Raw genomic sequence first — 14,628 nt, 5'->3', positions numbered from 1 at the left:
CAGAGCCGCGGACTCGGCCAAGCGCAGATTGGAAACACACACTGGGAAAAAATGTGGCTGTACCGAGCGTGTCCCGACCCCTTCTCCTGGCCTTCAGTCCCCGGAGCTCATAGCACACACTCATCGGGGACCACCCACCGCGCAGAGACGACCAGAAGTCTACAGGAGGGCTGTGGAGCTCGCCTCGCGGGCAAGGCCCTGGGTTCAACCCCACCACACACACACACACTCACACACACTCTTACACTATCACACACACTCACACTCACTCACACTCTCACACACACTCTCACACAATCAGACACACACACATACACACACTCTCACACACAGTCACACACACACACACACACCCACTTACACATACTCACACACACACTCACACACACAATCACAGACACACACACACATACACACACTCACACTCTTACACACACTCTCACACACAGTCACACACACTCACACACACTTACACATACACACACACTCACACACACAGTCACAGACACACGCACACACACACTCTCACACACAGTCACAGACACACACACTCTCACACTCACACACACTCAGACACACACACACTCACACCACACACACACACTCACACTACACACACGACACACACACACTCTCACACACTCAAACACACACTCACACACACTCACATACACTCTCACACTCACTCTCATGTGCACACACACACACACACTCACACACACATACACTCACACACACACTCACATACACTCTCACACACACTCACACACACACTCTCATGTGCATACACACTCACACACTCACACACTCACACACACTCTCACACACACATACACTCACACACACACACTCACATACACTCTCACACCCACACACACACTCTCATGTGCATACACACTCACACACTCACACTCACACACACTCACACACACTCTCACACTCACGTACACTCTCACACACTCACACTCACTCTCACACACACTCTACAGCCGACAGGACTGTGAAGCGCATGTGCAAATTCGACAGCGCCCTGTGTGAAGGCCCTGGCGTCCGCCCAGCTCACACTCTCTAGGAGACTCTGGGACCTGCCCTGACCTTCCCGAGGGACAGCGGTCCCTGCGCGGCAGAGAGTGAGCCACAGTGAAAGGCTGAGCGCGAAATCCAGGGAGGCGCTTGGGCTGTGGGGATGGACCTGGAGGGGCCGCAGGGTGAGGCCGGCTGCTCCCTCACCTCCTCCTGCCCAGCTCAGGGCCTCTGCTCCTGCCCTGCCCTGCCTGGTCTCCTCCCCAGGTGCCCCCGGCTCACGCCTTCACCTCGTCACTCAGATGTCACCTTCCCAAAGGAGTCCCCGCCCCCAGCCCACCCGGCCTCCTCTGTGGGCCTCGCCACCCTCTAACACGCGCTGCCCCACTGATTCCGCACCGTCCGACAGTGTCCGCCTCCTGTCTTGTCTGCAGTGTCTCCGGCCAGAGTGGAGCAAGGCATCCAGCAGGTGCTCAACGCGTGTGCACGGGGAGAGCAAGCACGCACGGGGCTGGCTGTTTTCTCTACTTCTTTTTGAAATCTGAATATTTTTATTTTGAATTTTAATAAAGACAAAGCCAGCCATGGGCTTTTCCACAAGGAGCTTCAAGTGCCCAGTGCTGTGACATGTCCCCGGAACCTGCCAAGGTCCCAAGCCACGAGACCGTGGCCACAGCCGACAGAGGTCCCCCAGCGCACACCCAAGCCCACGAGCATCAGCACAGGGTCCTCGCGTCCCAAGACCCCGGAAGACAGCGCCAGCGGCCCGGCTCAGACCCACGTGGCCCGGAGGAGCCGGTAGCCACAATCCGAACCGTGAAAGCACGCAACCCGCGTGGGCGCTGACACCTGGGCCTCCTGCCAGAGCCTGGACCTGGGTGGCCTCCAAGACCACGTGAGGACCCCACAGGGGCCACAGAGGGGGAGGCAGAGGGGCCACATCCACACTGGGCTCCGACCAGGGGACCCCCAGAGGCTGGCTGGACGTCAGTGGGACCATTTCCGGTGCCTGCGGGGCCGTGGGGTCAGGTGACTGAGTTCCGGCCCTTAGGACCCCGCGTCACCTTCCACCCTCACTTCTCCTCTGGGCTTTGATGCCGACAGGCCTGGGGTCTGGAGAGCTGTGGTTGACAGCGAGGGGTCCCAGGTGACAAGGTCCCTCAGTCACAGGAGGAGACAGCCTCACGATGACAATGATCGTTTTGGGCTTTCAGTGAACGAGAGAGAACTTTTTTGTGTTTAGGTTATTTCCCGTGTGGGACCTTTTGTCACAGCAGCTAGTGTTGCCTCATATGGTCCTGGGGAGCGGGTCCGTCCCTGCCCAGCGCCGCTCATCATACTCACATCTGAAACCCCCGAGTCGGCGGCCGCGCCTCATCTACCGTCCTTACACCCACAGGAACGGGCACGGCCCTCGCGCCCAGCAACCCAACATCAGCCACCGCGAAACCCAGGCGAGACTCTGAGCAAAGCAGAGACCCAGCGGGCGCAGGTGCCAGGGTGGAGCCACAGACCCTGGGTCACGCCTCAGCTCCGCGTGCACCACGTCACCCTGCCCTCTGGGTGGATTATGTCCCAGGTCGCTGGGTCGTGAGGGTGGAAGAGCGTGTGGGAGCACGTTGGAGTGGCGCGGGTGACCAGCTATGGTCACAGAGATGCCCAGGATGACGGACGGCTGGGGAGGAGGTGGGCGGGGAGGAGGCAGGTGCGTGTGGGAGGACGCGGAGGCTCGGCCTCCCCAGCGCAGCCAGAGCCCGCAGCCAGCGAGCCTCCCGGGATTGTGGGCGCGAGCCCCGCACTTACCCTGTCAACACCACCACGAAGTCCATCACGTTCCAGCCGTTCCGCAGGTAGGAGCCCTTGTGGAAGGCAAAGCCCAGGGCGATGATCTTGATTCCAGCCTCGAAACAAAAAATCCCAATGAAGTATGGTTCTGTGTCGTCCTGCGGGGGAGAGAGGCAGGGTCAGGTCTGGGCTGGGCCGCGGGGGCCAGGACCCCAGCCGCCTGCAGGTCCACGGCCTCCAGCACCCGCCACCCGGCTCTGCATCCCGCCAACCTCCTCCCGCAGCCTCGCCCGCTACTTCCTGGACAGCACCAAGGTAGGACCTGGCTGTACTGCGGACAGTTCTCCCGGAAGTTGCCAGATTCCGGGCTGGACGTGTCAACATACAGCACTCGAAGGTTCTGAGGTGGGACCTCATACGCTGACCCCACTCCCAAATCTAACCCTGGCAGGTGGCTCTCAGCGGGTCTGCACTGGCACAGTGGTCCAGGTCGCTGACTGTGGAATGGCCAGCCCTGTCCCGGCTGGGAACCGGCCAGAGCTCCGGCCCCGCGCCCCTGCAGGACCTCCCTTCCAGCTGGGCGTCCCTGTGTTTGGAATGCACGTGTGACGCTGACCCTCAGGGCCCCGAGCACCCTTCCTGTCTCTGATGGCGACACTTCTCACGTGCCAGGCCTCTGCACCTCTGCCTTCCTGACTCTATTTGCCCGTCAGGTGCCACCGATGTCACTCTGTGGGTGCGTGTGGTGCTGGGGTGACGGGGCCTCCCGCGGGCTCCCGCTCTGAGCCTCACCCCACCCTTGCTCAGCCTTCTTTCAGCTGATGCTCTCTCACGGTTCCGCCCGAGCCCCAGACAGACAGCCCCAGGCCCCGGTCCCGGGCGGCTACAGTTTTTAGGCTTCGCGCTCTGACAAGTGACCATTAAGTCCACAGAGGCGTGGGACCGTCCCTGCTTATGAGCCTGGGAGGCGAAGATGCTGATGTCCCCTCCTCCCCCAGCTGTCCCTGCTGGTTCTGGAGGGGACAGGGCTGGGAACGGGCTCAGTGGTGAGGCCCTCGGGTCCCATCCCATCACGGAATTAAAAAAAGAAATGAGCCAGAGCCGTGGCCCACGCCCGTCATCCAGTGGCTCGGGAGGCTGAGGCAGGAGGACGGTGAGTTCAAATCTAGACTCAGCAAACGTGGGGCTGGAAGCAGCTCAGTGGGCTCCTGTCTCTAAATAAAACACAAAACAGGGCTGGGATGGGGCTCCGTGGTCGAGGGCCCCTGAGGTCCATCCCTGGTACCAAAAAACAGAAAAAACAACTAGGAAGGACAGACAGCCGTGCCGGGCGGGAGGGCAGCAGAGGGATGCACGGCGGGTCAGGGCTCAGGGAGCAGCTGAGCGCTAGCGCACAGCCTGCTGATTTCCAGGGAACTGGATTTTGAACGTCCCTCGAGCCGATGGCCACGTGGGCAGCAGGGTATGGCCTCCCAAGGAGGCTGCCCAGGGGCCCCCAGGCTGGTTCTGGGGAAGAGGGACAGTGCTGCCCGGGATGAGGCCAGCTGCTTCCTCTGCCGAGACCCAGGCCTGAGGGCGGGCTCCCGGCTGGTGTGAGCCCTGGGTGGCCCTGGGTGGCCCTGGGTGGCGTCTGGGCACTGAGAATCAGTCACGATAAAAAACGGCCCAGCTGTTTGCGTCTCGGTGGAGCCAACAGCCATAACAGGCACCGGTGAGACCAACAGGAACTCAGCCCGGTGACAGGGGCCCTGCTGTCACAGCGCTGGGCACACGACGCCCGGTGGCCGGGCCAGACAAGGCCCTTGAGGGACGCGGATCTCAGGAGGCAGTGGGGAGGTCCCCGTCCCCGGGACGCGCCTTGGAAGACTTGTGCCAGGACAAGCCAAGGCGAAGGCGAGGGCAGGGTCTTGGTCAGGGCTGGGGACCAGGCCCCGGGCGGTCACCTGGCCGCTGCCCCAGGCTCCGTGTGGGGTCACAGACTCTCACTGGAACTTGTTTTCCTGCTGGGTGGGAGGTGTCACCCCTGAGCCACCCCGGCCCCTGGGTTGCTCTGGGTCTTCCTGGAACATGTGACTGTCACTGTCCCTTCCCACTGGGCCCCAGGGTGGGGACGTCCCCGGGAGGAGGGGGACGGGTGCTCACCAGCCGCTCGGACATGGGGGTCTTGTCGTCGTCGGGCAGGTGTTGCTCCAGGGCCAGGACAATGCAGTTGGCGATGATGGTGGCCAGGATCATGTACTCAAAGGGAGTGGCCGAGGGTTAAGGAGAACCGCAGAGGGTGGACAGGAAGGGGGGACCCTGGAGGCTGCCCGTGACCTGGCTCAGTGTCCCCAAGCCCTGCTGTGGTCCCCGACACCCCCCTCCCTTCCCAACCCATCCCCCCGGCCCCACCAGCCACGGCACCGCCTGGCTCTCCTGTCCCAACCCCGGGCAGGGGACTTTCTAAGGAAAATGTGCACCTTTGCCCCTCCCCCGGGATGGACCAAACAGCGCGGACTCAGCGTCCACACGGTCAGGCGCCGTCCCAGACGCCAAGGAGAGCCGAGGGCAGCCACAGGAACACTCCCGGCCCCGGAGAGGACAGCGAGTAGATGAGATGACCACCCGACGTGGACGGTGTCCGGTGGGCAGGTGGGGTGCGCGGGCCTCTGCACCCAAATCCACGAATTTCACCAAATGCAGGTGGAAAATACTTTGAAAAGTGTCCCTGTACTGAACGTGGCAGACCGTCCCGTCCCCGGGCTTCGCTGCCCCAATAATGCAGCGTAACGAGGCCGTGAGCAGCGCTCAGGTGGGATCAGGTGACCTCAGCCACGCGCTGCTGAGCTGAGGTCCCCAGACTGCACCTGGGCCCCCGAAGACTGGGGCCTCTGGAGGGTCCTGCAGCCTATCCCCCATGGAAACCGGAGACAGTCACAGGTCACGTCTGTTGCACAAGGTGACGGAGGCCACGGAGAAGAGCAGGACGGGGCCCAGGACTGAAGCTTAAAGGCCAGCGGCCAGATTTGACACCAGAAGCACAAGCAGCAGAGGAAAAATGGACACACCGGATTTCACGAATGCTTGCTGGTCCATGGAAAGATACTACAAAGACGGTAAAAAGGCAACCAAAGGCGTGGTAGGAAATATTTGTAAGAAATGTATCCAATCCGGGTCCAGAATATGTAAGGAACGCTTACCAGTCAACAAGAAGAAACAATCCAATTAAAAAATGGGCAAAGGACTCGGAGAGACATCTCTCCAAAGAGACACAGATGCCCAGTGAGTACAGGAGAAGGTGCCCAGCAGCATCAGCCACCAGGAAGATGCCAATCAAACCACCATCAGCCATCAGGGAAGTGCCAATCAAAACCACAACAGGACACAGGGTCACACCTCCTGGGACATGAATAGATGTGTCCCATCCATAAAAAGGAATATTACCCTGCCGTAAGTCAGGTACCCACACGTGAGCCTTGAAAACACGCTAAAGACAGAAAGCTGGGAGTGAGTGTCCCTTGTCCCCTGCGGATCTCTCAGAGGCATTCCTTGGGGAACAGAGCTGGTGTGGAGAGGCGGATGCTACCCAGGAAGCCACCGGGCGATGGTCGCCGGGCAGGGTGGTCCCAGCCCTTGGACGTTTGGGGCTGGGTCGTCCTCTGAGGCTGAGCGGCCCTGGGCTCTGCAGGCTGCTGAGCAGCATCGGGGTCTCCACCCACCCTCAGGCCAGTGACCTCTCCAGTCAGGACGACCCACAGCGTCTCCAGACGTCCCCCAGAATCCCTGGGAACGAGAGCCACTGCTCCACAGAGGGATCGCGGTGTCTCGGGGGACCTTGGCCTGGTCCACCCGTCCCTCCGCCTCACCCAGGCCCTGAAGTTAGGTCTGGCATCTTGGAGTTCCCACCAAGGTCACCCCAGACACCTGAACCCATTTTCCAGGTGGAAACATAGAGTGAGAAGCAGGAAGCCCGGCCCAGTGCCCCAGGGAGGCAGGAAATCAGGCTCCAGCCTCGGCCTCCGAAGCCGCACCTGGCGCATGCGCTCCCAGGGCACTGAGGGAGTCGACAGCCCTGCCCACGGCCTCCCGCCTCCCAGCAGCCGGGCAGGAGGCGCTGGAGAACAAAGCTGGGTGTTGCACAAACACTGGTGGCCTCGCCCTGCCGCCCGGGAAATCAGGACAGTGTTTGTACACAGAGGAGGACCCAGCCCTCCTGGCCGCCGCTGGCCGTGACTGGAATGCGGCTTCCTCCTCCTCTCAGCCAGCTCGGCTCCTGGCTGGCTTCGGCATCAAGCTGCCCGTCCCCCTCCCTGGCCTCCTGCACCCGGGCAGCTGGGACTTGGCCTCCTTTGCATCAGCTCTGAGCGGAAGGTTCCAGGAGGAGGCGGGGGTCGTGGGCACGCAGGGCAGGGGACAGAGACGCCACAGCCCACCTACGGGGCCAAACATGGCCACACTAGCCATCCTGTGACAGCCTCCCACACGCTCTGCGAGTGTCCACCGGCCAGCCCGCAGGGGACCTGCCACACTGGCCTCAGACCCTGGCCACACAGAGCGTGGTCAGAGCAGCAGCGGACCGGCAGCTCCTCCTGGGGAGGCAGAGTGAGGATGTGCACTTAGAGCCTGGCTCTGGGTGCATGGGAGGGGAGAGGCCGCCTTCCGTCTACTCCAGGGGAAGGTGGAGCCCAGGTGACCGCAGCTGTGAGTCACCCCGAGAGGGCGGCGGCTCCTCTTTCTCCTCGACCCTCAGAGCCCTGGGGAAGTCCACCACCCTCCTGTCGGCCTCCTCCTCCTGCTCACTGCTCGGGCAGGGGCTGAGAGAAGACCCCGACTTTGATTGAAAAGAACAGTGCTGGCCAGGGACAGTAAGCAGAGAAAGCCCAGTTTTATACATGTGCAAGTTTCCAAAGCCTTTCTGTGGATCCCACCTCACAACCACAAGAGCCAAAGTCCTCCCCACCCCCTTCCTGCCCTCATTTCCTTTCCTGCCCACGGTGGTCACTCTGCTCCGGTCCTGCAGGCCTCTTCCACGGTGCCCAAACACATCAGGCACATTCCTGCCCCAGGGCCTTTGCATGTTCCATTCCTGTTCCCAGAATGCTCTTCCCCAGACACCCAGACTCTCTCCCTCCCTTACTTTAGGTCTTTGCCCAAAGGTTACTTCCATCAACTCCCTTTCCCTTTTTACTTATTTTTTCCTTTGGGCTGTATCCACACATCTGATAGATTTCCTTTTATCTTGTCCACTGTCGCCCCCATGAAGCTGTAAGCACTGATGCAAACGGGATTTTTGAACCTACTTTGTTCACCACTCTGTCCTCTGCACCTAAGGAAGCACCCACCATATCACAGGTGCTCAGTAAATGCCTGGGGGGGGGGCGGATCCTGCTTCCTGCATCTCCCCCCATGCATCTCAGACAAGCCCTGAGGCGGGAGGAGACAGAACCAGCCCCCCAAGCCCCAGACCCACATGGGTCCTTGAGTGGAGGAGGCCCCACCCTGGCCCAAGCCCAAGGCTGCACCGGGACCAGGCCCAGGCAAAGCTTCCCAGCCCAGCCCCGATCCGGCTCCCGATTTAGACGCCTGGTTCAGCTCCCAGCTGCGGTGAGCGGCCAGCAGAGCCGCTTCCCGCCTCCTGATTGGCTTGGAGAGAAAGTCCCTGTGTCAGCGGATCCGGGATCATCAGCCCAGGGAGGCGGGGGCGGGGCGGGAGGGGGCGGGGATGGGGCCAGGCCTCCTGGGGGCGGGGAGCAGCGGGCAGGGGTGGGCACAGAGCGCCGCCCAGGGGTCAGTGGGACCCACAGGGTCCAGGGGTGCTGTGCGCGACCCTGGAAATGACCAGGCGGTCCCCCGGGGGGAGGAGGGCTGCCTGCTGACGGCCCTTCTCCTGGAATCTGGCGCATCAAGGAAAGTGCGCTCTCAGCAGGGGACAAGGGGACGCTCTCGCCCCCAGCGCCCCCAGCCAGACCCTCGGAAGCCCGAGGGAGCCAGCGGCTCCGTGTCCACCCCCCAGGCCCATCCGGTCCCCAGCCTCTGTCTTTGGTGCAAAAATCAAATCAGGTTTGTTAAGTGCCGTGACCTCGCGTCCACGCCGCCCCGGGGCGCGCTCCGAGGGGGCAGATCCTGGAGGAGGGGCCGCTGAGCTGTCAGGAGATGCAGGGGACCTTAGTTTCATGTTAGTCCCATGTTGGTCACAATGACCGGGAAGGAGGGAGTGACAGGGCCCTAGATGGGTGTCCAGAGCTTAAGCCACGTTCCTGGCTCCACTGAGCAGAGGCCACCGGTAGCCGGCACAACGAGTGACTCTCACGGGTTGCAGGCACCACACCATCATCCCGGCTGCCATCGTGGGGACTTTGTTGGGCAGGTGGGGCGGAGGCACTCTGCCCCAGGGACCCCTGGGGGCCACTCCCAGAGCTGCTTCCAGTCTCAGCCAGGAAGGAAAGAAAAACCCAGAGATTAAACCCACGGGGCCACGTCCCCAGCCCTTTTTTACATTTTATTTAGGGACAGGGTCTCACTGAGTTGCTTAGGGCCTCGCTTTGGCTGAGGCTGGCTTTGAACTCGCGATCCTCCTGCCTCAGCCTCCCAAGCCTCTGGGATGACAGGCGTGGCACAGCGCCCGGCTGGACCCAGGTTTTAAAGACTTGCTCACGGCCACGCAGGGGGGCTGGGCGAAGCCGAGGCTCGGAGCCCCCCAGCTGCACAGCCAGGCCTTTAAGCTGGTGGTCCCCAGAGATCACTCCCTGGGTCACCCTTGTTAGACGGTGGATATCTTCTGCTTTTACTTAAAAATTGGGGTGAGCTCCCAGCCCCCCCCCCCCCCCCCCGCAGCTGCTGGGCCAGGGACTCTGGGCCACAACCACCCCAAGGACAGCTCCGGGCTGCGCAGGGTTTCAGCACCACGGACAGCGGCCACCCTAGCCAGCAGCACTGCAGCCAGGGGGCTCCGCTCTGTCCTCAGGACACCAGCCCAAGACGGGATTCAGCCCCAAGGCGAGGGGCGCGAGTTGTGGGGGGTGGGGGTGGGGTGGGGGTTAAACCCTGCGGGGCTGGCTGAGGCGGGAGGCTCCTGGGATGGAGCCGGCCGGAGGCGCCTGCAGCAGGGCTCTGCTCTGAGGCGCTGGGGCAGCTCAAGGCCACAGCTGGCCTTGGCCTTGGCCTTGGCCTTGGGCAGGAGCATGTTCTTCTGGAGCCTCAGTTTCCCCAAATGTGCAAAGCGGGCCTCAGGCGGCGAGGAGGGCTGAGCAGATGCCAAGGGCCTCGGACCTGCCGGGCAGAGTAGGTGCTCAGTGCACAGAGGACCCTGGGCCCTTTATCCTTGTCCCTGAGGAAGGACACGCTGGCGGTGAAGGCCCAGATGGTGGCGGTGGCTTAGGAGTGTGAAGGTCCTAAATGCTACTGATCCACCGTTGACTTAAAAATGGTCGATTTTGTGTTTTGTGAATTTCACCGAATTTTTAAATTATTATTATTAATGTTTTTTTTTTTTAAACCTCATCTTGTTTTTAAAAAAATGCCTTTTTTTCATCTCCCTTAGCTCTCTTCTCAGGGTTCCCATCCTGCCGACTCGCCCATGGACTATTCTAGCAGAATTTTCCCTCTGGAACCTAAATCAGAGAAACACCATCCAGAGAGCTCACAAGACCTGCCTCCCCCTCCTCCTCCTCCTCCTCCTCCTCCTCCTCCTCCTCCTCCTCCTCCTCCTCCTCCTCCTCCCTCTTCTCTAACCGATAGTTTTAGCCAGGCACGGTGATCTACACCTGTAATTCTAGCTATTCAGGAGGCTGAGGTGGGAGGACCACAAGTTTGAGGCCAGCCTCTGTTTGACCCTGTATCAAAATAAAATAAAGAGGGCTGGGGCCGCAGCTTAGTGTGAGCGCTGGCCCAGCCTGTGGGAAGGCCTGGGTTCAATCCCTAGTGCTGAATAGATAAGTCTTATTTATAAAAACTCATCATTTTCTGGATTTTTAAGTTTATGTCTCATTTGGAAAGTGGAGAGTCCCAGTGCCCCCTCCTAGCCGGGGCTGGTCCCCTCCTGCCTCCGCATGCGTCCCTGGCCTGGCTGCCCCTCCTTCCCAGGTCACTCTTCTCCCAGGTGCAGCTGAGCTCTTCCGCTTTTATCAGAACTTCCCGGGGAGCCCTCCCCGCTCCCAGGTTTAAGACCCTGACCCTCCGGGTCTTGCCCCTCCGTCCTCGCTGCGCTGTCTCCATGACACTGAGCAGTCCCGCACTCTATTTACCGGGTATCTCAACTCCCTTGTGACGGCAGCACCATGAAGTAAGAATCTGCCTGGCTCGCACCTCTCCAAGGCCGGAGAGTAGTAGGTGCTCAGTAAACACCGCCCAGGGTCGCGCTTCCCCTCCGCCTCGCACTAACAGTGTTGGGTGGCCATGCCCCTCAGCACCCTGGACGCCCCCCTGCCCACGGGCACAGGGACCTCAGTCTTCTAAGAGGCTCGGAAATGCTCCGGTGAGTGGCCGCTTCATCATTTATTCAACAGTCCCCTAAACATGGCCAGTCTGCGTCGTCACAGACGCGTGGTGCTGGACCCCTGACCAGAGGGCCCTGCGTCCTTGCCAGAAAGGATTCCAAGTGTGGGACCACCGGGTCCGAGGGGCGCACCTGGCCTGCCCAGTCACCCAGCCCCAAATCCAGTCTCACAGAGCAGAGGTGGGGGCCTGGGGTGCAGTTCCGTGGTGGGGCACTCGCCTGGCCTGTGTGCAGACCCCCGAGCCACGAAGCCAGAGGTGGGGGGAGGGGGGAGGGGGCTTCCTCCTGAAATGAAATGAAACCAGACCCAGGATTTCGATGTCTGGATTTCTTGGACCAGGAAACTGAGGCAGGACGCATTCACCGGTTTTAGACTCTGGGGTCTGGAGCGCGAGGAGGGTGCCTGGGTCAGCCTCCCAGTGAGAACCGGCCGCTCTTCCCGGTCGTCCGCCCACCACGAGGACGTCCCGGCTCCCCTGCTGCCCGCCCCCCTGCTCGGTGCTCTGCGCGATCCTCCCTTTTCTTCTCCGACCCTTTTTCCCCGTCAAACTCCAGCCTGAAGATTCCCCTAAGACCCCAACGGCAAGGCCCAGGGAGCCGCCGGCAGCTTCAGATTTGTTCCCAAGAGCAAAAGGGAACCCAGCCAAGGGGGACGCTGAGGATCAGTCTCCGGGAGCCCGCGGGGCCAGGCCAGGCCTCCCCGTGACCACTGACCACCTCCTCGTCCGCGCAACCTGGAGAGGACCAGCCTCCCGACACCCCCCACCTCCCTCCTGCCGCCCACCCCCCCAGTCCCCATGGCTCCCGCGCGAAAACCAGTGCCACCCACAAGGTCCGCAGCCCACGGAGCCCTCACTTCCCCTGCCCTCTCCCCCTGCAGTGCCCGGTGACCACCACACAGCGGCCACTCGGCACTCCCTGGTCCTGCTTTCCCTCCTGCGAAGAGGCCTGCCCGGCATGACCTGACCAGAGGCCTCCCTCGGGTGGAACATGCTGACCAAGGCCACTCCTGAGGGACGCCACTCAACACGATCCCAGCCCAGGCAGGCCCTCAGGGACCCCCTCACTGCAGACAGGACACCAGTGCCCAGGACAGGTCAGGGGGCCTCACTGAGAGAGTGAAGATTAACCCCCACTCCTGACCCCAACCCATTGTGGCCACCGACCCAGCTCCCTGGACCACAGGGAGTGCCCACGCCTGCCGCCCCCTCACCCCGATCCTCCTCCACGCCCCAGGCTGGCTTCCAGCCCAGCCATCCACCAAGATTCTTCCCGTGACACCGGAGACCTCCAGGCACCAGTTCCCAGGGAGGTATTTAGATCACCGTGGGTGCCCTTGATCTCTCTCTCTCTGTTTCCTGGTTTGTGACATAAGCAGTTTCCCCCACCGTGCACTCTTGTCATGATGTCCCAGCCACCAGAGACCCAAAGATATGGGGCCACTGGATTTTGTACTGGAAACTCCAGAGTCATGAATCCAAATCAACCTTTTCTCTTTATAAGTTAATTGCCTCGGGTATTTTGCTATAGTGCAGAAAGCTGACTCAAGCAGTGGCTTCAAACAACGGAAATTTATTCTTACTCTTCTGGAGGCCAAATGTCCAGAATCAAGAAGTCAGCAAGGCTGAGCTCCCTCCAAAAATCCAGGGGAAGATCCGTCTCTGCCTCTTTCAGCCTCTGGTGGCCTCAGGCATCTGTGGCTTGTGGTTCCTCCGTCCAACCCAGATCCGCCACTGCCTTCACACAGCCTTGTCCCTGAGCCTGCCCACGGAGGCTGCCACAGAATCCGGGCCTCTGTCATCCAGGATGACCTCACCTCAGTTCTCGCCTCCGATTATATCTGCAAAGATCCTGCTTCCGAACACGGTTGTATTCCGATTCTGAGGGAGCCTGAATTGGCGGGATGCTCCTCAATGCTCTGCATCGAGCCAAGCTAGACTCCTCGCTCCCTAGGGAACTCACTTCATTTTCTATATTCTCCTGAGCGCACAGTGCCACCTGCCACCTGGCAGCTCAGGTAAGGTCACCCTCAGGGACATCTTCCTCACCCCACCAACGCCCCTCCTAAGATGTGCCTTCAGACGCTCCTCCCAGCCACCGCCTGACCCACACCACCCAAGACAAGGCCACCTCCCCTCCCACAAGGAAAGTCTAGTCCCAGGAGTCGGCTGGGGAACCCAGGTCTGTGTGGCTGACCCCCAGCTCCCCCCAGGCAGAGGCCAGGGCATCGTGCCAGGGGGAAAAGCCAGATGCCAAGGGTCACAGATGACACGGTCCCGTTTGTGTGACATGTCCAGCTCAGGTGAACCTGAGGGACAGAAGCAGATGACCAGACACCAGTGGCCAGGAGGAGGGATGGCGGAGACTGCCTAGTGGACAGAGTGCTTTAGTTTGGACTGCTGAGAATGTTCTGGAACCAGGTGCATTACATGCTACTGAATGATGCACTTAAACGGTCCATTTTATGTGGCATGAGTTTCACGTCAATAAGTGCCTTGAAGTAAAGCAACGCTCTTACCCCCTCTGAGCCCTGTGTTGCAGGTAAAGTCAAGTTCACCTCTAGACCTCGGCGCAGAGATCTTGTGTGATCCATCCCTGCCAGCCTTGCAGGCTTCTTCCCGCCTGTCACACCTTTGCTTACTGCACTCTAACCACAAAGGCTGCCTTCAGACAGGACACACTCGTTCCTACCCTGGGGCCTTTGCACCTGCTGTCCCCTCCTCCTCTTGCTCATATTCTCCTCTGTGCTGCCTAACCATCAGGTCTTTGCTTAAATGGCATCTCTGTCCTCCTCCTAATTCTGCATCCGTGGGACCAAGAGTCAGTTGAATGATCCCCCCACTAGCAGACACATCCCTCCCTAACCCCTGGAAACGGCGACCGGGATCTTGGACAAAAGACCTTTGGGAATGTAATTAAGTCAGACATCTCAAGACGTGGTCACCCTGATGGACCCTAAACCTGATGACAGACAGACAAGGTTCGTGAAGGGGGGGCAAAGACTGGGGGGACGTGGCTTGGCCACACACCCCAGTGACTGCCAGCGGCCCCCAGAGCCCCCACGGCAGCTCCGTCCTGCCACAGCCTTGACTTTGCGCCTCCGGCTTCAGAACCGGGAGGGGACGTTGCTGCTGTTGAAAGCCATCCAACTTGGGGTTGTTGGTCATAGCTGGTTCCTTCCCAATAAACATTACAAATTATGTACTTGTTGCCCTTTAAAAACGCCTCCCCAGGGCTGGGCTGGGGCTCCGTGGTGGAGCGCTTGCCTGGCATAGTGTGAGGCACTGGGGTCAATCGTCAGCACCACATAAAAGTGAATAAATAGATAAAGAAAAGTTTAAGAAAAA

General features: G+C 60.5%; 1 protein-coding gene across 1 annotated transcript in view; it reads right to left on the bottom strand.

Moving 5' to 3' along the window:
* Positions 1–5,067, bottom strand: part of LOC113190371 (voltage-dependent P/Q-type calcium channel subunit alpha-1A) — a gene marked incomplete at its 5' end in the record, with an annotated part of 137,110 nt that extends 132,043 nt beyond the window's left edge. Inside the window, 2 exon segments of the mRNA XM_077796545.1 lie at positions 2,827–2,966; positions 4,951–5,067. Of these exon segments, the coding sequence (XP_077652671.1) occupies positions 2,827–2,966; positions 4,951–5,067 (257 nt within the window).
* Between the last annotated feature and the right edge of the window lie 9,561 nt (positions 5,068–14,628).

The sequence above is a fragment of the Urocitellus parryii genome, chromosome 3, assembly GCF_045843805.1.
Source record: "Urocitellus parryii isolate mUroPar1 chromosome 3, mUroPar1.hap1, whole genome shotgun sequence".
In the NCBI taxonomy this organism is placed as follows: domain Eukaryota; kingdom Metazoa; phylum Chordata; class Mammalia; order Rodentia; family Sciuridae; genus Urocitellus; species Urocitellus parryii.
Note: the sequence above shows the minus strand (reverse complement) of the source record. Positions and strands in the feature narration are given on the sequence as shown.